The sequence below is a fragment of the Schistocerca gregaria genome, chromosome 6, assembly GCF_023897955.1.
Source record: "Schistocerca gregaria isolate iqSchGreg1 chromosome 6, iqSchGreg1.2, whole genome shotgun sequence".
NCBI lineage: Eukaryota > Metazoa > Arthropoda > Insecta > Orthoptera > Acrididae > Schistocerca > Schistocerca gregaria.
In genome coordinates, this window is record NC_064925.1 from 133,520,731 (window position 1) to 133,545,033 (window position 24,303).

General features: G+C 46.1%; 1 protein-coding gene across 1 annotated transcript in view; it reads right to left on the reverse strand.

The window, feature by feature from the left end:
• Positions 1-24,303, reverse strand: part of LOC126279090 (tubulin beta-1 chain-like) — a 149,797-nt gene that overhangs the window by 75,716 nt on the left and 49,778 nt on the right. The window contains exon 2 of the mRNA XM_049979554.1: positions 17,904-18,241. Within this exon, the coding sequence (XP_049835511.1) occupies positions 17,904-18,241 (338 nt within the window). The remainder of the gene's footprint in view (positions 1-17,903; positions 18,242-24,303) is intronic.

Genomic DNA, 24,303 nt, shown 5'->3' on the forward strand with positions numbered 1-24,303 from the left:
TTCCTGCGCGTTCTCCCACAAAAGAAGACGCTATGAAAGCAAAAATATTCAAGTTTTACATTGCCTGAACAAAGAAAAAGTCTTCATCACTCATAAATATAAATATAGACAGATAAAAGTCTAATGAGAATTGTTTCGACAGTGAAAACGTGAGGCGTGCCGACAGAGAAAATCACATGTATTCGACATAATTTGACAATTTGGAAGAAAGCAACACACGTAGGATGTACCGAAAACTGGTTTGTACTGCATTTTCAGTATTACTTGCTGTGTTTTTCCATGTATGTATTTTCACGAGCAAGTAAATGTTGATCTCTCAGAACTTAGACGGTACTTCTAGTTCCTAACAGCGTGTAGAACACGCCCGGGTTCCCGGGTTCGATTCCCGGCGGGGTCTGGGATTTTCTCTGACTCGTGATGGCTGGGTGCTGTGTAATGTCCTTAGGTTAGTTAGGTTTAAGCAGTTCTAAGTTCTAGGGGACTGATGACCATAGATGTTAAGTCCCATAGTGCTCAGAGCCATTAGAACCATTAGCGTGTAAAATATGCCGTACAATTTTGTAAAGAACATATATTATGAATTTTTCCATGGCTACTATAAACTCTACCGGCGAACCCGGCAATGTTTGCAACTGCTGAATATGTATGGAAATTGGATATACGTCATAATCTCTTTTTCCTCCTTCTTCTGTCCATCTCCTCTTCCCCCCCCCCCTCTCTCTTTGTGCATCTCCTCATCCAACAACTCTCACTGTCTATCACCTCGAACTCCTTTTCCATCTTCACCTTTTCCCTGTTACTGTCTACATCCTCCTTTTGCCTCTTTTTGTCTATCTTCTCCTTCTCCCTATCTGCATCCATTCCCGCACTCTCCTGCCATTGTTTGTCTCCTCCCTTATCTCCGTCATGAGCTTTTTTGTTGTTATTGCCAGCCTATCCCTTATTGAGAATTGAAGTAGCTAGGAGAATCTGTAAATCTTATAAGGGGTAACTCAGACCTCCGCGTCCTGCTGCATTTGAGAGATTATTAGCTTCAGAGACATTAATTGGCATAGTTTCAATCTGAATTTTTTTTTTGGATCATCAGTCTACTGACTGGTTTGATACGGCCCGCCACGAATTCCTCCCCTGTGCTAAACTCTTCATCTCAGAGTAGCACTTGCAACCTACGTCCTCAATTATTTGCTTGACGTATTCCAATCTCTGTCTTCCTCTACAGTTTTTGCCCTCTACAGCTCCCTCTAGTCCCATGGAAGTTATTCCCTCATGTCTTAGCAGATGTCCTATCATCCTGTCCCTTCTCCTTATCAGTGTTTTCCACATATTCCTTTCCTCTCCGATTCTGCGTAGAACCTCCTCATTCCTTACCTTATCAGTCCACCTAATTTTCAACATTCGTCTGTAGCACCACATCTCAAATGCTTCGATTCTCTTCTGTTCCGGTTTTCCCACAGTCCATGTTTCACTACCATACAATGCTGTACTCCAGACGTACATCCTCAGAAATTTCTTCCTCAAATTAAGGCCGGTATTTGATATTAGTAGACTTCTCTTGGCCAGAAATGCCTTTTTTGCCATAGCGAGTCTGCTTTTGATGTCCCCCCCTTGCTCCTTCCGTCATTGGTTATTTTACTGCCTAGGTAGCAGAATTCCTTAACTTCATTGACTTCGTGACCATCAATCCTGATGTAAAGTATCTCGCTGTTCTCATTTCTACCACTTCTCATTACCTTCGTCTTTCTCCGATTTACTCTCAAACCATACTGTGTACTCATTAGACTGTTCATTCCGTTCAGCAGATCATTTAATTCTTCTTCACTTTCACTCAGGATAGCAATGTCATCAGCGAATCGTATCATTGATATCCTTTCACCTTTTATTTTAATTCCACTCCTAAACCTTTCTTTTATTTCCGTTATTGCTTCCTCGATGTACAGATTGAAGAGTAGGGGCGAAAGGCTACAGCCTTGTCTCACACCCTTCTTAATATGAGCACTTCGTTCTTGATCGTCCACTCTTAATATTCACTCTTGGTTGTTGTACATATTGTATATGACCCGTCTCTCTCTATAGCTTACCCCTACTATTATCAGAATCTCGAACAGCTTGCACAATTTTATATTGTCGAACGCTTTTTCCAGGTCGACAAATTCTATGAACGTGTCTTGATTTTTCTTGAGGCTTGCTTCCATTATCAGCCATAACGTCAGAATTGCCTCTCTCGTGCCTTTACTTTACCTAAAGCCAAACTGATCGTCATCTAGCGCATTCTCAATTTTCTTTTCCATTCTTCTGTATATTATTCTTGTAAGCAGCTTCGATGCATGAGCTGTTAAGCTGATTGTGCGATAATTCTCGCACTTGTCAGCTCTTGCCGTCTTCGGAATTGTGTGGATGATGCTTTTCCGAAAGTCAGATGGTATGTTGCCAGACTCATATATTCTACACACCAACGTAAACAGTCGTTTTGTTGCCACTTCCCCTAATGATTTTAGAAATTCTGATGGAATGTTATCTATCCCTTATTTGACCGTAAGGCCTCCAAAGCTCTTTTAAATTTCGATTCTAATACTGGATCCCCTATGTCCCCTGTTTTTTCTTCTATCACATCAGACAAATCTTCACCCTCATAGAGGCTTTCAATGTGTTCTTTCCACCTATCTGCTCTCTCCTCTGCATTTAACAGTGGAACTCCCGCTGCACTCTAAATGTTAGCACCGTTGCTTTTAATGTCACCAAAGGTTGTTTTGACTTTCGTGTATGCTGAGTCTGTCTTTCCTGCAGCCATTTCGTCTTAGCTTCACTGCGCTTCCTATTTATTTAATTCCTCAGCGACTTGTATTTCTGTATTCCTGATTTTCCCGGAAAATGTTTTTACTTCCTCCTTTCATCAATCAACTGAAGTATTTCTTCAGTTACCCATGGTTTCTTCGCAGCTATCTTCTTTGTACCTATGTTTTCTTTCCCAACTTCTGTGATGGTTTTTTTTTAGAGATGTCCACTCCTCTACAACTGTGCTAACTACTGCGCTATTCCTTATTGCTGTATCTATAGCGTTAGAGAACTTCAAACGTATCTCTTCTTTCCTTAGTACTTCCGTATCCCACTTCTTTGCCTATTGATTCTTCTTGACTAATGTCTTGAACTTCAGTCTACTCTTCATCACTACTATATTGTTATCGGAGTCTATATCTGCTCCTGGGTACGCCTTAGAATCCAGTATCTGATTTCGGAATCTCTGTCTGACCGTGATGTAATCTAATTGAAATCTTCCCGTATCTCCCGGCCTTTTCCAAGTATACCTCCTCCTCTTGTGATTCTTGAGCAGGGTATTCGCTATTACTAGCTGAAACTTGTTACAGAACTCAATTAGTCTTTCTCCTCTTTCATTCATTGTCCCAAGCGCATACTCTCCTGTAACCTTTTCTTCTGCTCGTTCCCCTACAACAGCATTCCACTCGCCCATGACTATTAGATTTTCGTCCCCCTTTACATACTGCATTACCCTTTCAATATCCTCATACACTTTCTCTATCTGTTCATCTTCAGCTTGCGACGTCGGCATGTACACCTGAACTATCGTTGTCGGTGTTGGTCTGCTGTCGATTCTGATTGGAACAACCCGGTCACGGAACTGTTCACAGTAGCACACCCTGTGCCCTACCTTCCTATTCATAACGAATCCTACACCTGTTATACAATTTTCTGCTGCTGTTGATATTACCCGATACCCATCTGACCAGAAATCCTTATCTTCCTTCCACTTCACTTCACTGACCCCTACTATATCTAGATTGAGCCTCTGCATTTCCCTTTTCAGATTTTCTAGTTTCCCTACCACGATCAAGTTTCTGACATTCCACGCCCCGATTCGTAGAACATTATCCTTTCGTTGATTATTCAATCTTTTTCTCATGGTAACCTCCCCCTTGGCAGTCACCTCCCGGAGATCCGGATGGGGGACTATTCCGGAATCTTTTGCCAATGGAGAGATCATCATGACACTTCTTCAACTACAGGCCACATGTCCTGCGGATACACGTTACGTCTTTAATGCAGTGGTTTCCATTGCCTTCTGCATCCTCATGTCGTTGATCATCGCTGATTCTTCCGCCTTTAGGGGCAATTTCCCACCCCTAGGACAAGAGAGTGCCCTGAACCTCTATCCGCTCCTCTGCCCTCTTTGACAAGGCCGTTGGCAGAATGAGACTGACTACTTATGCCGGAAGTCTTCTGCCGCCAATCCTGATTATTTATCAAAATTTAGGCACTTTCGGGGATCGAACCCGCGACCGAAGACGTTTTGATTATGAAACAAAGACGCTACCCCTAGACCACGGGGACCCTGATAATGGGTAAAAATTACAAATTTCGGAGCCGGACGCGGTGGCCGAGCGCTTATAGGCGATTCAGTCCGGAACCGTTCGACTGTTACGGTCGCAGGTTCGATTCCTGCCTCGGGCATGGATGTGTGTGACGTCCTTAGGTTAGTTAGGTTTACGTAGTTCTACGTTCTAGGGGACTGATGACCTCAGTTGTTAAGTCCCATAGTGCTCAGAGCCATTTGAACCATTTTTGAACAAATTTCGGACAATTAAGAGTCCGTAGTAGTGTTGTAATCGTATGCCGGTTAGCCATAAACACATCTTTACTGTTTTGACTGAAGCCGACTCGCGAGAAAAAAAAGACAAACAGCACATTGTTGTGTATACGTCTTATGTTGAAAATTATATATACCAAGAAAGAAAGCGTATGGAACAAACAATTGAGGCGTAACTTTTCTAAACGCTGTTAGTCCACAAATAAAAGTTTTACAGGAGAAGCAGAAAAGTAATAGTAGGCAAAGTTATGGAGTAAATTAGGATTTGTGTATGAGAGATGTTTTAATGTGCCGCAATTGTGGTTAAAACTTCGTTTCCAACAGAAAACCTGTAGCCTGACATTTTTGTAGCCTATGGCTGTCTGTATATGTATTAGTGTGCCATGTATGTATTTCAATTACATCGGTGAAGAACTTCTCGAGATTTTTTCAGACACCATTTCCCCATTACGTACAACACCCACACATATTTGAAGTAAATCTATCAAGAATTTTTTAAGATATTTGCTTTATACTGCACATACACGATGAACAGCTGCTCTCACCGATATCGTTTTATGCCACCGGCAATGTTCTACCTGGCCTTCATAAACCACAGTCGAGATTTTCATTTTCTCTCGCTGTTTTCACTGGAACAACAGTATTTTTTTAAAAAAAAAATGGTTCAAATGGCTCTGAGCACTGTGGGACTTAACTGCTGAGGTCATCAGTCCTCTTTAACTTAGAACTAATTAAACCTAACTAATCTAAGGACAACAAACACATCCATGCCCGAGGCAGGATTCGAACCTACGACCGTAGAGGTCGCGCGGATCCAGACTGTAGCGGCTAGAACCGCTCAGCCACTCTGGCCGGCCACAGTTTTTTTAGTTATTTATGAAAAACGTACAACGCAACCAAATGAACCTCAATTCCGACACTCATTCTTCACCCAACAGGATTTCTAGTACATTGTTAGTGGCATTATCTCCTAACACTGTACTAAAATATCATACTTTATGACCCATACCTCATTCCTTGCCTTGATGCCTCTGCGACAGAGGTAAGAACTGCGACGCCTAGCGTTCAAATTTCACACTTTTCTTACGGGTGACTGAGGAAAACATTTCGGACGCAACAGATCGATAAGAAAACTATTCAGGGGGTGTCATACGGGACGTGAATGAAACCACCTCTTCCGTAGGGGCGTTCATGTCACATATTTCGCGGTCGAAAGCGACAGTTTGCAGTGGCATACGACACAGGACAATTTTTGACACTAGTAACCCCATTGTGGTGTTTCGTGCACGCAAATGGTCTGGTATCCGGGATGGAACCACAAGGGATGGTTCAAAACCATCCAACGAAGTTTGAACGTGATCGGGAGCAGAAATCCCTCATGTTTCGCATGCGACCAGCTGGCGATAGTGTCGAGAGCACTACCTAACCAGCCAGCGCGGCATGTAGTGGTCGATGCACTGGCGTCTCTGTTCAGTGATATTTGTTAAAATGTCCAGGAAAGGTGCACAGGTGGCATGGTGGCTTTTTCCAGAATGAGGAACCTGTCGCCGCGTTATTCACGTGTGGGTCATTGTCACATGACTGCTTTCACATGTCAAAGCCGAGCGCGAATAACCATAGGTGAAAATAAAAGAAGAAACCCACCATTTTCTGCTTCGCATTACGTTCAGATTTCGTAAAATGGTTTTGAATGGTCGTAGTTGTTTCACGCTGTGAACTCACGTTCAGTACGGTTGAACCCGATGACATCCTTAGAGAAGGTGAAACGCCCGCTAAACACGCTGGGCAGAACACAAAAAAAAAAAAAAAAAAAAAGGATCTGAGCACTATGGGACTTAACTTCTAAGGTCATCAGTCCCCTAGAACTTAGAACTACTTAAACCTAACTAACCGAAGGACATCACACACATCCATGCCCAAGGCAGGATTCGAAACTGCCACAGTAGCGGTCGCGCGGTTCCAGACTGTAGCGCCTATAACCGCGCGGCCAACCCGGCCGGCTGGGCAGAACAGGTGATTAGAATTGTGGAAAGGGCCAAATAAGGTTGGGGTCAGTTTCATTTTAAAATTGTAATTTTTTGTAGTTTAATAACACATTGACAACCAAAACGGCCATAGCCCTACATTTACAAAAACGAGTTTAACAAAAAAAATTCAGTTCTTCACGGCTGAAGACCTCCACACAAGAAATCTTCAAACGCAACAAGATAAAATGCAGGTAAAATTGCAAGTAAAATAATTGAAATATATATGGTACAGCTAGGCTAAAAGCCTCAAGGCAAGGGTGGATAGACAAACATAAGATGCAAAACAAACTGATTAAAGCCCACAATAAAATTTTCAAGATTATGAAACAAATTACCATAACCTTTCAAAGGCAGAAGGCCGCAATGTTTAAGCTTGAAAGGTAATTTGAAGAATAAGGTTCCAAACCTCGATGTTTAAGCTCGAAAGGTAATTTTAAGAGTAAAGTTCCAAGGCTGAAGGCCCACAATTAATATTCCAATATTTAAAAAAAATATATAACCATACGCCTTAAGTTTTAAGTAGCTTAAACTTGACTAAAAGAAAAGACAACACAACGGCAATAACTTTTCAGCAAATATCCATTTTCCGGAATTCAAACTAACTTACATAAAACACAGTAAAACCAAAAAAATTATCATTGTCTATGACAGATTAAAAAGAAACATTTATAGACTGGTGAGAAAGACAGTAATGACAGCAGCACTCAGAAGCCTCCAGCAATTCCGTCTGCCTCGTTCACTTACGTGAGACAGGTGGTGAGCCCAACTACACTTCATCCATCGGAACCAACCAAGGGACAGCCACGGACCGACCGACAAAAGAGTCGCTTGCCACCAATCGGTACATGGGAATTCAAACAAAAAATTTTACAGGCGTGATTATCCACATTATTAAGCTGTCAAAATTACATACCGTGTTGGACAGCGACAACAGGTAAGGACAGGACAGTGCCTGAAATTACGTTAGTGGCCAGGGCAGGTAGCCAGAACACTAACGGCCATAAGGCAAAAATTCTGCTGGTGCACTTGAATTGTAGTCAACCAATATAGTTAATTTCAACGGATGCCGGCTGAATTTCAGCAATCCAAACACTCTGTGTAGCTCACAGAAAAACCTCCCCAACAGCAAACCACCGAAACGAACAACACAACTTGGGTACTTGAAGCCACTACTCAACTTTGACGTCCTGGGTCCGTGAACCACGAAGCTCGTAGCGGCGATCGGATAGCTCCACACAAGCTCCGACACTGCGCAGGGACCGCCAGCGGACCCAACGCACCTACACAGGGGCGACCACAGCGCCAGAGGAGGAGAAGGAGAAACAGCCGCAGCATGAGGAACACGACCACACCACAACAAGCAAACAGACAACAGAACACCAACACTCATGAACACAACCCGGACACCAACTCAACAACCCACATAACACACCCACTCACCACAGAGAGTACACAGTCGCCCACAACTGCCACACGTACAGCCGACACTCAGGCCAGCCCTCACCAGACACCAACACAGGAACAAGCGGCCGCTAACACGACCAATAACTCGCAGGCCGACATGACCAACATTACGATAACATTCCAGAGAATAATGGAAACATTATTCCCCGGACGCACGACCACCGAAATAGTCACGAAGATTATGGGGTGTGTCTCACAACTCTTCATGCAGTTCAACTGGACTAGCTTCCAAACCACTATCACACCTTTGTTTACACTACTACATGGATAATACACCACACCAGCCCCGAAACGCAGACTTAAACACAATCACGGAGATCCTGTTTTGGAATGCCAACGGGATCGCAAGCAAAACAGCCGAAATGGCCGATTTCATGGAGCGAAAGGGTATCCGAATCGCTCTCGTGAACGAGACACTGCTTACGCCTCGCAAACAACTAAACATCCCAGGGTATTGTGTCTACCGTACCGACCGAGCGGATGGCAGGAGGGGAGGCGGCACGGCAGTCATCATACACAGAGACATAGAACACACGAACATCGAGCTCCCAGCACTTGAAAGACTAGAGGCTACAGCCATCAGGGTCAAATTCAACAGAGCCAACACCACACTGATATCGATATACAATCCTCCTAAAAACATAGTAACACGCGCTATCAGCACAGTACTCAACACAGCACCGCGGGTAATTGCCGCTGGAGACCTCAACGCAAAACACCCTGACTGGAACTCACGAATACGAACCTTCAACGGCAAGAAACTGTACGAACACGCACTAGGCCGAAACTACATTATACTTGGACCGGACGTTCCCACGTTAGTGCCTACACAGGCCCGACATAGGCCAGACGTGTTAGACATAGCCCTCATAAAGGGCATCACATGCACACTCAACCTTACTGTTGAAAACGATCTGGACTCAGACCACATGCCTGTAATACTGCATACGGAAGAGACAGTGCAGGACATCGAACCACGCAGGATGCTTAACTACAAGTGTGCGAATTGGACACTGTTCAAGGAAACGCTTGATAGTCGCATTACTGACACCCACGAAATTAACAACACACAGCAAATCGATGAGGCTGTGAAGGCTCTCACAACTGCCGTCACTCAAAGGCCCTGCCCCAGGAAATCCTGGGCCTTATCTCGATGAGGAACCGCCTCAGGAGATACTGGCAGCTTACCGGGCGCCAGTTCTATAAACTGCACGTCAACAGACTACAGGGCATATTACGGAATAAAATACAAACATTCAGAAACGAGCAATGGGGACAGAAACTCGCTGGGCTGGATACCACACGTCCTGGCGTGTGGCAACTGGCCAGACACTTCACCAGGGAGAAACATTACATTCCCACGTTACAAGGACCAGACGGCCCAGCCTACTCCGCGACGGAGAAGGCAGAACTTATGGCCACAACACTTGCAGCGTCTTTCATGCCGAATCTGGCTCCTTCAGACCCAGCATTCACACTGGGAACGGACCAGGAGGTTACACAACTTGTAGCCCAGCCCTCGCGCAACCAAATAAGACGTACTAGCACAAATGAAATTACACCAACGCTAGAAAAGCCCCTGGACCTGATGGCATTCAAAACCGTGTCCTCCAGGAGTTCACGGATAAATCCGTACAATACCTCACACACTGAACGAATGCCATCCTGAGACACCAACACTTCCCTGACTTTTGGAAGGCGGCCAAGGTCCTGACGTTCAGGAAGCCAGGGAAAGGCCACTCCCTCCCACAAAATTACCGACCCATCTGTCTGCTGTGCTCGCTAAGCAAGATTGTTGAGAAGGTAATACTAAAACGTATCAATAGGCATTGCATCGCCAACGACACCCTAAGGCCGGAGCAATTCGGCTTCAGGAATCACCGCTCGACAACACAACAACTCCTCCGCGTAGCCGAACATATAACTCACGGCTACAACATGAACAAAGCCACAGGGGCCGTGTTCCTAGACATCGAAAAGGCATTCGATCGTCTCTGGCACAACGGACTCATACGCAAACGAAGCGAAGCTGGTTTCCCGGACGGACTTGTACGTCTCATACACTCGTATCTCACGAAAAGATGTTTCAACACTAACGTGCAGGACAAACAATCAACACAACACGGTATACAAGCTGGAGTACCCCGAGGAAGCATTCTAGTGCCCATCTTGTTTTACCTGTAAATTAATGACTTCCCAGCGACACAAAACACGACGTTAGCCGTCTACGCGGATGACACAGCCATCCTCGCACAAGACTGGAGCCGGCCGCGGTGGTCTCGCGGTTCTAGGCGCGCAGTCCGGAACCGTGCGACTGCTACGGTCGCAGGTTCGAATCCTGCCTCGGGCATGGATGTGTGTAATGTCCTTAGGTTAGTTAGGTTTAAGTAGTTCTAAGTTCTAGGGGACTAATGACCAAAGCAGTTGAGTCCCATAGTGCTCAGAGCCATTTGAACCATTTGAACAAGACTGGAAACCGTCGAACATCAATTCACGAATACAGACAGCACTCAGAACAGCTGAGCCTTGGTCGGAGAGATGGCGTATTAAAGTAAACGTCGACAAGTGCGAAGCAGTTCTGTTCACACGCAGACTGAAACTACTGCGAAAACACCAACACTGCAGACCAATAACACTACATACACGCCCAATACGTTTCCGAGAGAAAGTCAGGTACCTTGGTGTCTGGCTGGACCGGAAACTTACACGGGGGGATCACATTGAATACGTTGCCAACCGAGCGCACGCGAGGCTGAAACAGCTCTACTCAATGCTCAACAGGGAAAGCACACTGAATAGGAGAGTGTAGAGGTCCATATACATGACACTGATTAGACCTCTGATGACGTACGCAGCTCCCGTCTGGGGATATGCAGCTCCTACACGACTGCGCCGCCTGCAGATCATACAGAACAAGGTGCTACGAATCGTTAGCAACGGTCCACGCTACACACGCACCGTGCATCTTCACCATGAATACCGCCTTGATACCCTCAAGGAAGTATTCAAAAAACACGCCACACGACTATACAGGAACTCGAGACACTCGAACAATCCTTTTATCCTCACTCTGGGAAACTACGATGACAACCACAGGTGGAAACACAAGCGGCCAAAGACACTGGTAGCTAGGCCATAGCCACTTGTGGTAAACTAACATACGCAAACAGCGACAAACGTCGGTAAGCCCCTGCAAATCAACAACACTGACTGGCAACTACCACCTGCTACTAGAGCCGATCAACAGACCACAGCAGGGACACCGACGAGCTCGCCCACAGGCGCACAAACAAACTGCCAACATTCCCTCACACTGTGTCCCCAGTATATGACCTATCGGACACAAGATCGACAACAAACCTAACTGTTGCAGGTTGCTGACGCTGAACGAGGACTCTGTAGCAGCACCCAGCGCCAGCCGCCGAGCAGCACGACGCACAACGCCAAGGTATCGACAAGCATGATACCCACTATTAACAAAGCCTATCCTTGCACAACCTATTGCAGGCAGCAAGAAAACCGCTACTGCTCTTACCACCCGCCTTAACTATCGCAGGAGTTTTTTTCCCTTGGCTCTTGCCCTGGCATTTTTTTCCTCTGCCCTTAAAACCGCTACCCTTCGTCAGATTTCGACCAATCTATCTCCAGATGAGCGCGTATTAATGGTTAATCCTAATCAGACGTACGCAAACATCGCAGTACCCACGTCCTGCAACACTTCACTTTAGTGAATACTAACCCTTATGCAGAGATGGCAGTAGACCTCTTGTGTTGGCCATCATGCCGGTGTGGGCGTGGAGGGGCTCCACCTGTTTATAAAAAAAAGCCAGCAGACCCAGTCGAAAGCACCGCGCGGATATAACGTCCCTGGTCCGCAGCAACCGACCAACTCCTCTCAGAATGCCGACGACATTTAAAATAGTCGTCAGTGGAAATAACGCCAACTACGCACACAACCTGAAAAGCACTTTCACACAGGCCTGAACGATACCCAACAGTAACTAAGCACGCACGAAGGCAAATCGGGAGTCGATGCACACACACACACACACACACACACACACACACACACACACACACACACACAGCCGACTCATGAACGATCGGCAAGCCAAAACGCATCGTCCGGTAGGACGACCGACCGACGCTCCACCAAGACTGTGGCCCGGCCCAAGTGATGCATGGCGGCAATAGTCGAGTGAGCCATGTCGACGCAGACCTCACTGCTCCAGTCCGACTGCACTGGTGCCGCATTGCAACTCCCCGACTGGCAGGCCCGGACTGCGCTCCAGAAGCGTTCCAACTGACTGGCAGATCCGCAATACGAACTCACTACAAGAGACATCGAACAGGAAGTAATTGCAGTGTAGCAAAGATACTACGAAAGGGAGTACATCGACACGCGCCGCCAACGCCGGTCACGTCCAGGCAAAGCAGCAACTCAGTGACAGCAGTAATTTAAATTAACGTAGTGAGGTGGAAGTAAGTTGAAAACAGGGTGTAAAATACATTATGACTGGGACATGAGCCACGCACGGCTCAGAAGGTTTGGAGGGTTGAATTCCTGGAGGGGTGTCAGTAGTTTCAAAGGTCGTCAACTATGTCGCCCTGTTGCATATCACGTTTTCGACCGCGAAATGTGTGAAGAGAAGGGGTTGTTTAATTCGCGTCCTTTGTTACACCTACACGCGCGTTCTAGAGCACACGTAAGAACGTCGCCTGATTTCGACCGTGTGCGTCGGGATTGTGACCTGCGTCGCAAAGGCGTAGCGTCGAGATGGGTTTCGAGACTTATTTTTATTACGTTCACACAGTTCAATCCACGTACCTCGCCAGGCTTCTTGTCTGCTCGTTTTCCCTTCACTCTGTCGTAACAAGTTCTAGCAAGCTGGCGCAAAGCAGCGTTAAGGGAATCACAACCTTATACCTACCAAAGGGAGGCCACAGAACTCTAGTTAAAAATCAGTTCACGGTAAACATCGAGCGTTTGGGTTCTACATTCTTGTAGCAAGGTGTTTAAACTTCTGTTCACTATTTATTGCCACTAAGACTCATGAAATGGCTATCACATCCGTATTTACGTCTGCACTAATATTTTCTCTGCGCGTTTACAGTTATAAAGACGTTCAACACAAAATCACACAAAAGCAACCAGAATTTTGAAAGTTCAACCTGAGTATTACTCAGAATTTAAGTAGTCACTCAACCACAAATATACGAGAGTTAAACAATCCGACGATTCAGTAGTTTTCCCTTACAGAAGTGCCCGTCATATTATTCTGTCACGAATGCGCAACGTGGCACCGCAAATTTCCTTAGTTCACTAGAATATTTCACACGCTGGTATCTTTCACACGGAAGCATATAAAATCAAAAAACGTTCACAAAAATACTTCCTTCTCAATTCGCTTTCTGTTTGCGATAACCGAACCGAATTTACGTATCTAATTCTTCATTTTACATACTATTTGCCAAAAGCGATCTAACATGATGCGTTCGATACAACGGTTAGAAAGTGACTTCCCTATGAAGTGTCTTCGTACTGACGGCATCCCTCTCTTCGTGCCGGAAGCTGTCAGTTCTGATTGGCTGTTAATCTGAATGACCAATCAGAACATTCTTTCTGGATTATTCTCGCGGAAAAATCCTCACTTATCCAGTCACAATTTAGAAAGCAATTTTACGCAAGCAAAATTTGAATTTATTACACTAGATTTAATTATAAAATGAATAATTCCAAAATTAAATAACAAACTTATTCCGTTCTTAGCTTCTTTTCTGGTTGCCTTTTACAAAGCATGCTCACTCAGACATATGTCACATGACTCGTGGTTCTTCCCAGAAATTTTTCCTAGTACATGGATTTCACATAGATCTTTACAAAACAAAAAATTTCGAATTTTCATCTGTCCCTAATTCATTTTCTTAATCACACCTATGGACTCATCTAAAAATGTACAACTGAATATAAATTTGAAAAGGTTCCACTATTCCCTCAAATAAAAACTGCAAATGTTAGAAAGTGAAATATTCGAGTTTACTTTTCGTAATAGCTCCATATGGTATTGAAAGTTAATCTATTACGATTAATAGATCACTTTTAAAATATCAGAATAGTTTTTTGTGATTTTAGATAAGATTTCCTATCTTCCAAACTATAATAATAATGAGCTTATGGCATTGACGCCCGGGAGACCCTCGCGGGCCGGCTCTGACACCGCTCCACAACTTCTTTAACGCCACTACGGCGACTTGCGAGTGAATGAGGAAGAAATGATGATGAAAGACACACAATACCCAGTCATCATCTCGAGGCAGAGAAAATGCCTGACCCGGTCGGGAATCGAGCCTGTGACCCAGTGCGCGGGAAGCGAGAACGCTACAGCAAGACCACTATGATAAGTGAGGAAATGAAATTTCAACAGTGTCATTTCAGCAGTAACAAAAAGCAGTGTGTAAAGTTTGAAAAAAAACTTGGGGAATAAGTAATGTAGTTCATTTAGATTTATAGGAAGTATAAATATTCCTAGCGTTCTACTAGCAGGCTGAGTCACTGCCACAGGCGATGTCTGACATAGTTGCGTCAGCTACTTCCTAATTAAAGAAAACAAAAACAACGAACGGAACTCCTGCAGCTACCGAACCAGAGGCGCTCACGGCTTCATACTTCACTGCACTTACGATAACTCAGAATAACCTGCTGCATTACAGCATCAAGAAAGGGGTGAAATTGGCTCTGAGCACTATGGGACTCAACTTCTGAGGTCACCAGTACACTAGAACTTAGAACTACTTAAACTAACTAACCTAAGGACATCACACACATCCATGCCCGAGGAAGGATTCGAACCTGCGACCGTAGATGTCGCGCGGTTCCAGACTCAAGCGCCTAGAACCGCTCGGCTGCTCCGGCCAGCTAGAAATGGGTGAGATGAGAGTCATTAGACGACCGTTCCACATTGTGATACGTAGCGTGGCGTTGGGCAGAATTGTTGGCGCCAATGTGAGAACACTAGCCCACCTTACACCTTACATTAATCTCAGAGTACTATCATATATCTTGCACGTGTGTCGACACCTTGCTTTTTGAAGAGTCGCCGAGCGTGTGGGTGACGTCGCTGGGTGTCACGCCCTTACACCGCTACAGAGATACTCTGGAAATCCATTAAGTAAAGGACTGCAGACAGACACGATAATGATAACAAAACCTGCGGCTGTATTTCAGTCCAACGTCGTTGTTTCGACACGAAGTGGTATCATCTTCAGGCCCCTGCACATCGTAACATACATAACAGGATTGAAGAGTACGAGAGCACAGACAATGTAAACCATAGTTCATAATCAAAACGGCATAAATCACATCAAAAAATTACAGAATAAAAATGTCGTCTTATGTGTGTTTCGGCTCTATTTCAATTCAACGTTGTTTAATCTTTGTAAAACATGCTACCAGATTCGACACCAAGTGATATCATCTTCAGGCCCCTGCATATCGATGCATACATAACATGATTGAAGAGTATGAGAGCACAGACAACGTAAACCATAGTTCAGAACCAAAACGGCATAAATCACATTATAAAATTACGGAAAAAAATGTCATGTTACGTGTGTTCCCATATGCAGGGGCCTGAAGATGACACCATTTGGTGTCGAAACTGGTTGCATGTTTTAAAGAGAATAAACGTCTTAGAATCAGATACAGCCGCTGGTTTTGTCCTGAGTATCGAAGTACTTCAGAGGTAGGTTGTAGGCACCTCCGAGCCATATCTAGTTCTGCGTCACAATGGGAGAAAATGGCAAGATTTGAAAAAAAAGAAGAAAATCGGTTTAAATGGTTCAAATGGCTCTGAACACTATGGGACTTAACATCTAAGGTCAATAGTCTCCTAGAACTTAGAACAACTTAAACCTAACTAACCTAAGGACATCACACACATCCATGGCCGAGGCAGGATTAGAACCTGCGACCGTAGTGGTCGCGCGGTTCCAGTGCGCGGGAAGCGAGAACGCTACAGCAAGACCACTATGATAAGTGAGGAAATGAAATTTCGACAGTGTCATTTCAGCAGTAACAAAAAGCAGTGTGTAAAGTTTGAAAAAAATTGGAGAATAACTAATGTAGTTCATTTAGATTTATAGGAAGTATAAATATTCCTAGCGTTCTACTAGCAGGCTGAGTCACTGCCACAGGCGACGTCTGACATAGTTGCGTCAGCTGCTTCCTAATTAAAGAAAACAAAAATAACGTACGGAACTCCTGCAGCTACCGAACCAGAGGCGCTCACGGCTTCATACTTCACTGCACCTATGACAACTCAGAATAACCTGCTACATTACAGCGTCAAGAAATGGGTTAAATTGGCTCTGAGCCCTATGGGACTCAACTTCTGAGGGCACCAGTACCCTAGAACTTAGAACTACGTAAACTAACTAACCTAAGTACATCACACACATCCATGCCCGAGGCAGGATTCGAACCTGCGACCGTAGATGTCGCGCGGTTCCAGACTGTAGCCCTAGAACCGCTCGGCTGCTCCGGCCAGCTAGAAATGGGTGAGATGAGAGTCATTAGACGACCGTTCCACATTGTGATACGTAGCGTGGCGTTGGGCAGAATTGTTGGCACCAATGTGAGAACACTAGCCCACCTTACACCTTACATTAATCTCAGAGTACTATCATATGTCTTGCACGTGTGTCAACACATTGCTTTTTGAAGAGTCGCCGAGCGTGTGGGTGACGTCGCTGGGTGTCACGCCCTTACTCCGCTACAGAGATACTCTGAAAATCATTAAGTAAAGGACTGCAGACAGACACGATAATGATAACAAAACCTGCGGCTGTATTTCAGTCCAACGTCGTTGTTTCGACACGAAGTGGTATCATCTTCAGGCCCCTGCATATCGTAACATACATAACAGGATTGAAGAGTATGAGAGCACAGACAATGTAAACCATAGTTCATAATCAAAACGGCATAAATCACATCATAAAATTACAGAATAAAAATGTCGTCTTATGTGTGTTTCGGCTCTATTTCCATTCAACGTCGTTTAATCTTTGTAAAACATGCTACCAGATTCGACACCAAGTGATATCATCTTCAGGCCCCTGCATATCGATGCATACATAACATGATTGAAGAGTATGAGAGCACAGACAACGTAAACCATAGTTCAGAACCAAAACGGCATAAATCACATTATAAAATTACAGAAAAAATGGCATGTTACTTGTGTTCCCATATGCAGGGGCCTGAAGATGACACCATTTGGTGTAGAAACTGGTTGCATGTTTTAAAGAGAATAAACGCCTTGGATTCAGATACAGCCTCTGGTTTTGTCCTGAGTATCGAAGTACTTCAGAGGTAGGTTGTAGGCACCTCCGAACCATATTTAGTTCTGCGTCACAATGGAAGAAAATGGCAAGATTTGGAAAAAAAAGAAGAAAATCGGTTTAAATGGTTCAAATGGCTCTGAACACTATGGGACGTAACATCTAAGGTCAATAGTCCCCTAGAACTTAGAACAACTTAACCCTAACTAACTTAAGGACATCACACACATCCATGGCCGAGGCAGGATTAGAACCTGCGACCGTAGTGGTCGCGCGGTTCCAGACTGATGCGCCTAGAACCGCTCGGCACCAACGGCCGGCAAAGAAATCGGCTTTTCATTTCGTTGCATAGTGTATTTCGACATTCACAGCGAAAATATCGTGAGTCGTCGTCGCGCCGATCCCCAAAGCGAGAGATCTCGGCACGGCCTCGTTCACCTGATTTGGAAGAGGCGCCGCCACGGAGAACTCACCCCTGGAGGCAGTCGCAGCTCTCGGCCTCCTTGCGCACGACGTCCAGCACCGAGTCCACGAGTTCTGCGCCCTCCGTGTAGTGGCCCTTAGCCCAGTTGTTGCCGGCGCCGCTCTGGCCGAACACGAAGTTGTCCGGCCGGAAGATCTGGCCGAAGGGTCCGGAGCGCACAGAGTCCATGGTGCCCGGCTCCAGGTCCACCAGGATGGCGCGCGGCACATACTTGCCGCCCGACGCGTCGTTGTAGTACACGTTGATCCGGTCCAGTTGGAGGTCAGAGTCGCCGTGGTAGGCGCCAGTCGCGTCGATGCCGTGCTCGTCGGAGATGATTTCCCAGAACTGAAACAGCGAGAAGAGTCTTTCTTTAAAACACCTGCCACGGGGAAGCTAGCAGGTGCGAGAGCGGGACAATCACAAACCTGAATGAGATTTTCTCTCTGCAGCGGAGTGTGTGCTGATATGAAACTTCCTGGCAGATTAAAACTGTGTGCCCGACCGAGACTCGAATTTGGTGGTAGAGCACTTGCCCGCGGAGGGAAAAGGTCTCAAGTTCGAGTCTCGGTCCGGCACACAGCTATAATCTGCCAGGAAGTTTCATATCAGCGCACACTCCGCTGCAGAGTGAAAATCTCATTCTGGGAACATCCCCCAGGCGGTGGCTAAGCCATGTCTCCGCAATATCCTTTGTTTCAGGAGTGCTAGTCCCGAAAGGTTTGCAGGACAGCTTCTGTAATGTTTGGAAGGTAGGAGACCAAGTACTGGCAGAAGCAAAGCTCTGAGGAAGGGCATGAGTCGTGCTTGGATAGCTCAGATGGTGGATCACTTGCCCGCGGTAGGCAAAGGTCCTGAGTTCGAGTCTCGGTACGGCACACAATTTTAATCTGCCAGGAAGTTTCCTATCAGCACACACTCCGCTGCAGAGTGAAAATCTTATTCTGGAAACATCCCCCAGGCTGTGGCTAAGCCATGTCTCCGCAGTATCATTTCTTTCAGGAGTGCTAGTTCTGCAAGGTTCGCAGGAGAGCTTCTGTAAAGTTTTGAAGGTACGAGGTACTGGCAGAAGTAAAGCTGTGAGGACGGGGCGTGAATCGTGCTTGGGTAGCTCAGACGGTGGAGCACTTGGCAGCGATATGCAAAGGTCCCGAGTTCGAGTATCGGTCCGGCACGCAGTTTTAATCTGCCAGGAAGTTTCAATCACAATCCTTCCTTTGCTGTGCTCTTTTGAGACGAGCACGCGGTCTGATATCTGCGCGTAGTCATATTTTTGTGCAACAGCCTCCCGACGAAAATTCCTAACCTGACGTCAGTTGATTTAGTTTACCGAAATGGTTCAGAAACCCGTAATTAATATTATGTTAGAGCCTCCTCAGTAACTAGTTTCCAGAAAAATCCATCTTTTACAGAACTTTCACGTCCGCTGAAATTTGAAAATGCTAAGGTGACATTTTAATAACATACAAAGTTTCCCACAGTGTGTTCGGAAAGTCCTGTTACAAACTTCTGAGGTTTGTAGAAGGGAGTGACTACATACTTTTGTCGCAGAAGAAGCTGAGTAGCACCGTAATGTAGTGGTTATTATACGAAACTGTTGCATGGACGGTCATCAGTTCAAAACTCACCTGGACTGTACAATTTTAATTTCTATATTCTGGGAGCCGTGCGTGGCTCGTGTTCGTGCTAACACTTATTTAACAGCCTGTTTTTACCGTACAACCGCCTCGTTATGTTAATTTTCAATTACTGGTGTCACTGAGTTGCTGCCTTACCTGCCTGTGAGTGGCAGCAGCAGCGCTTATCGATATAGGCCCTGCCGTACTATCTTTGCTGTACTGCTATTACTTCCTGGTAGCCGTGTGTCGACCAACGAGTTGGAACGCGCCAGCAGCGCAGTTCGGACCTGGCAGTCGGACAGTTGGGACATGGCAGAGGTTCTGTCGGGTTGGAGCGGCAGTGAGGTCCCCCGACCGTTGCCGGAGACAGAAGAAGAAGAGAACTTTACGATGACAACAACTGTGTCCCACCACATGAGGCATCCCTCCGGGTTCTCTGGTGACAAGCTGGGAAGTATTCCAGGCGGAACTGCGCAAGTATTTCGGCTACACACAACGACAGAAGTGCAAGGCTGAAGATAAATTAAAGTGCAGGGCACAGCGTCCTGCATTCAAGACGTCTTGGAGCTTAGTAAAACGATGAATCCTCGAATAAAGGAGGAAGATAAGGTTGCACATCTCATGAAGGGTGTTGCTGAGGACATGTATCAAGCTCTACTCCTGAAGGAGGTTTCGTCAGCAGACGGCTTCATCAAATGGTGCCAGTATATTGAGACAATGCATCAAAAAAATAATTACAAGCAAGAAGTTTTAACGGCTTCCAAACGTCGTATCGATGTCTGTGATGGAAGAAGCAACTGATTTCACAAGTGTTCTTCGTCAGATAGTGAGAGAGGTAGTTCAGAAGGCACTTGGATTGCACGGTGAGCAAAAACCGAGACACTTCAAGAGGTCAAGGGAGAAAGTGGAACAGACATTGAACCCAATCTCTCGTCCTTCATATCCATTTGAAACGGTGAAAAATTCGAGACCCAAGCGTAGTTACGTTCCTACAATGTCGCATGAGGAACTTGTTTGGCACCAAGGAAAACTGACGTCTGGAGGATCCAGGATAACCAACCAGTATGTTTCAACTGTGGAATCCTCATCCCTCTCCTCAAACCAGGAAAGGACCGCACATGTCCCAGTAGTTATCGTAGTATCTCCTTGATCAGATGTGTCGGAAAGACCCTGAAACGGATGGTTAACCGGCGTCTGGTCTGGCTGTTAGAGACCAGACAGCTCCTTAGCCGCTTTCAGTGTGGATTCCGAAAATTTCGGTCCACGGTCGACAACCTGACCCTCCTAGAGACGGCTATTCAGCAGGCTTTTCTCCGTCAGCATCACTGTATTGGTGTCTTCTTTGATATCAGTAAGGCATATGATACTACTTGGAGATACTGTATTCTTGCACAACTGCATCAATGTGGCTTTCGTGGCCGCCTCCCGATTTTCATTCGGTCTTTCCTGTCTCGGCGGTTTTTTCGGACCCGCGTTGGTAACACACTGTATGATCACTTTGTGCAAGAGTACGGTGTCCCCCATGGCAGCGTTTTAAGCGTTACCCTCTTTGCCATAGCCATCAACAGTATAACGTCTACAGTGAGGAGTCCAGTACAGTGCTCCTTATTTGTGGACGACTTTGCTGTTTTCTGTTCCTCCTCCAGTGTTGCAACCGTGAGCCGTCAGTTGCAGCTAACAGTGCGGCGGTTAGAGGAGTGGGCTGCAAAGACGGGTTTTCGGTTCTCTGCCGATAAGTGTGTTTGTGTTCATTTTAATCGTTCTCGTCGTCTTTTTCCTTTGCCTGCCTTGCATATGGGGGATACTGTCCTACATTTTAGAGACACAGTGCGGTTTCTGGGCCTAATTTTTGACTCCAGGTTGTCATGGCTGCCACACCTACGTGACTTGACAGCCAGAACCCTGAAGGCACTGAACATCCTCAAGTGCCTCAGCCACAGGTCTTGGGGAGCGGACAGGGCGCGTCTCCTTCAGTTTTACCGACCTTTCGTGCGTTCACGGTTGGACTATGGGTGCACAGTATATGGATCAGCGAGGCCTTATTTGCAGATCCTTGACGCTTTTCAGCATGCTGGGATTCGACTGGCCACGGGTGCTTATCGGACCAGTCCCATACCCAGCCTCTGTGCTGAGGCTGGCGAACCGCCACTTACCATCCGGTGGCAGCTTTTGCTGGTGCGCCAGGCTTGTAAGTTTCTTGCAGCTCCCAGCTCGCCTGCTCACCATCTTGTTGCCCATCCACCTCTGGACCGCCATTTTTCCCGCCGTCCCCGGGCTACGTTGCCTTTTGGGATCCGTGTGCAACGTGTACTAGAATCCCTCGGTGTGGAGTCTGTACAACGCCAAATCCAGGGTTTTAACCGCCTGCCACCCTGGTTACTGAAGAGTGATTTTAGATTTATTGCAGTACAAGAGATATTGCACTCCTTCCACCGTTTTTAATGAAGCATTTTCTGCCATTTTATCTGAGCACCACGACTAAGTAGCTGTTTTTACGGATGGGTCGAAACAAGGGGATTCTGTTGGTTGCTCAGTTGTTTTTCCAGATCGTTTCTTCAAGGTCCTCCTGCCTCAGACTTTCGCTGTCATTGATGCAGAATTGTCTGCGATCTTGCGGGCACTGGAGCACATGAGACATTCTTCCTCTCCTAAATTTCTTGTCTGTTCCGATTCACTCAGTGCCCTTCACTTATTGCAACGTTTGTATCCGGCAGACAAAACTGTCCAGACCATCCAGGATGTCCTCCTCCGACTACAGCGACTGGGGAAGGTTGTAGCTTTCTGCTGGGTTCCGGGGCATGTCGGCATTGCTGGTTATGAAAGGGCAGATCTCGCAGCCAAGGAGGCGTGTCTCTCCCCACACGTATCTCAGTGTGCTATCCCTTTGCACGCACTCACCTCGCTGTTGAGCTCACGGGTCATGCGTCGGTGGGAGGATGAGTGGCTGGAAGTGACTGACAGTAAGCTCCGTATAGTCAAGCCCACAACGCGTGTGTGGTGTACTTCCTTTCAGCCCCATCGACTGGACGAAGTTCTCCTCACTCAGCTTCGAATAGGCCACAGCCCTATGACGCATGGCTACCTGCTCCGGCGAGAGGACCCTCCAATGTGTGGTGCTTGCAGCGTCCAGGTCATTGTGCGCCACGTTTTATTGGATTGCGTTTTATTTTCTGACCAGCGGGCCGCAGCTGACTTGCCAGCGGACCTGCCATCTCTTTTAGGCAACACTCGGACGAATGTGGCTAAAGTTTTAAAGTTCTGTGACATGTCAAATGTTTTTACAAAGATTTTAGGAAGAGGATTTTAATTTGCTCACTGTGTGACAAGCTAGCCCATATTTTATGTAAATGGCCAGCCAATAAGAATTTCCTGTGACATTCTTGTTGCTATGTTTCCCCTTTCCTTAGGTTTTACTTTCTTATGTAACATTTTCCTTCTTTTCCTGCTTTCTTTGAGTGTGTGCTTTAGTTTTCTTAGGTCTGTCCACGTTCGTTCCTTTTAATGTGTGTCAGGGCGCTGATGACCTCGATGTTGAGCCCCAATAAGCCCCAACACACCACCACCAAACTGTGGACGACCGGGACACGTCGTGCGCTATAGTTGAGAAAGGTGGCGGATATTTTATGAGGCCCACGCCAGAACACAGCAGAGCGATCTTAGCCTACGCCAATTCCGGGAGGACCAATTGAACAAGAAGATATGGGTGCAGAACGACATAGGCAACCATCGCCGCAAGCTAGCCGCTGGAAGAGGACGCTCCCCAACACTCCGATCAAGGTCTCCATCTCGGCGTAGAAGCTCCAGCCGATGACCTAGCCGCCGTAACCTGGTAAACTAAAGAGTGCGACCTTCCTTGGAGGTGAGGCCGCCGAAGAGAAAAAATCCTCCGCCATCGATCACTACAAAAATGATAGGAAACTACGTCAATATCCTCATGGATGGCCGACCAGCCCAAGCTCTTGCGGAGTATGGGACATTGTATTCATTAATTTAGGAGAAGTACCATCTCCAGTTGCAGAAAACCGTATTCGTCGACAGCAATACTTCTCTGCTGAAGGTGGCTAATGGGAAATACGTAAAACCTACAGGAAGATGTACCAATCGTGTGGGTATAAGTGGCCATACACAGACATTAGAATTCATCGTCTTGCAAGAGTGTAGTCATGACGTCATTCTCGGATGGGACTTTTTGAAAGCTTCTCAGGCATTATAGATTGTGGTCGCTCGAAGATGATGCTAGACGAGATGAGATACTGTGGACAGGGAGAGGTGCATCCGAGTGTGTGGAGACTATGTGTGCTGGATGAAGTGATCATTCCTGCAGTCAGTGCCAGAAAGATAACTGTTACGTGTCATGCAGTGCATCAACCCATGGATCTTGTAGTGGAATGTAAGAGAAGCATACCACAGAAGAATAACTCAGTCATCCCAGCCTCTGTCATCTCATTTAAGAACGGATTCCGTGAATTGTGGATAGTTAACTGTCGACGAGAACCGCAGATCCTTCCAAGACTCATGTGCATAGCAAACGCTGAGCCGTTAATTGAAGAACAGCTGAGATTCATCGAAATCTTCCATGCCGAGGCTGTGGCGAAATTTGCGTTACCACTCCGAGATAACATCTTCTAGCTCGACTATCACATCTCACTAAGGAACAAGTGAAGAAGCTACTGGCCATTCTTCAAGAGTTCTCTGAATGCCTCAAGCCACAGGTGAAGAGCAAAGTAGACAAATCGACGGTGAAGCGGCGGCTTAGAACTGGAGACCATCCACCAATAAGCCAGAGAGCAT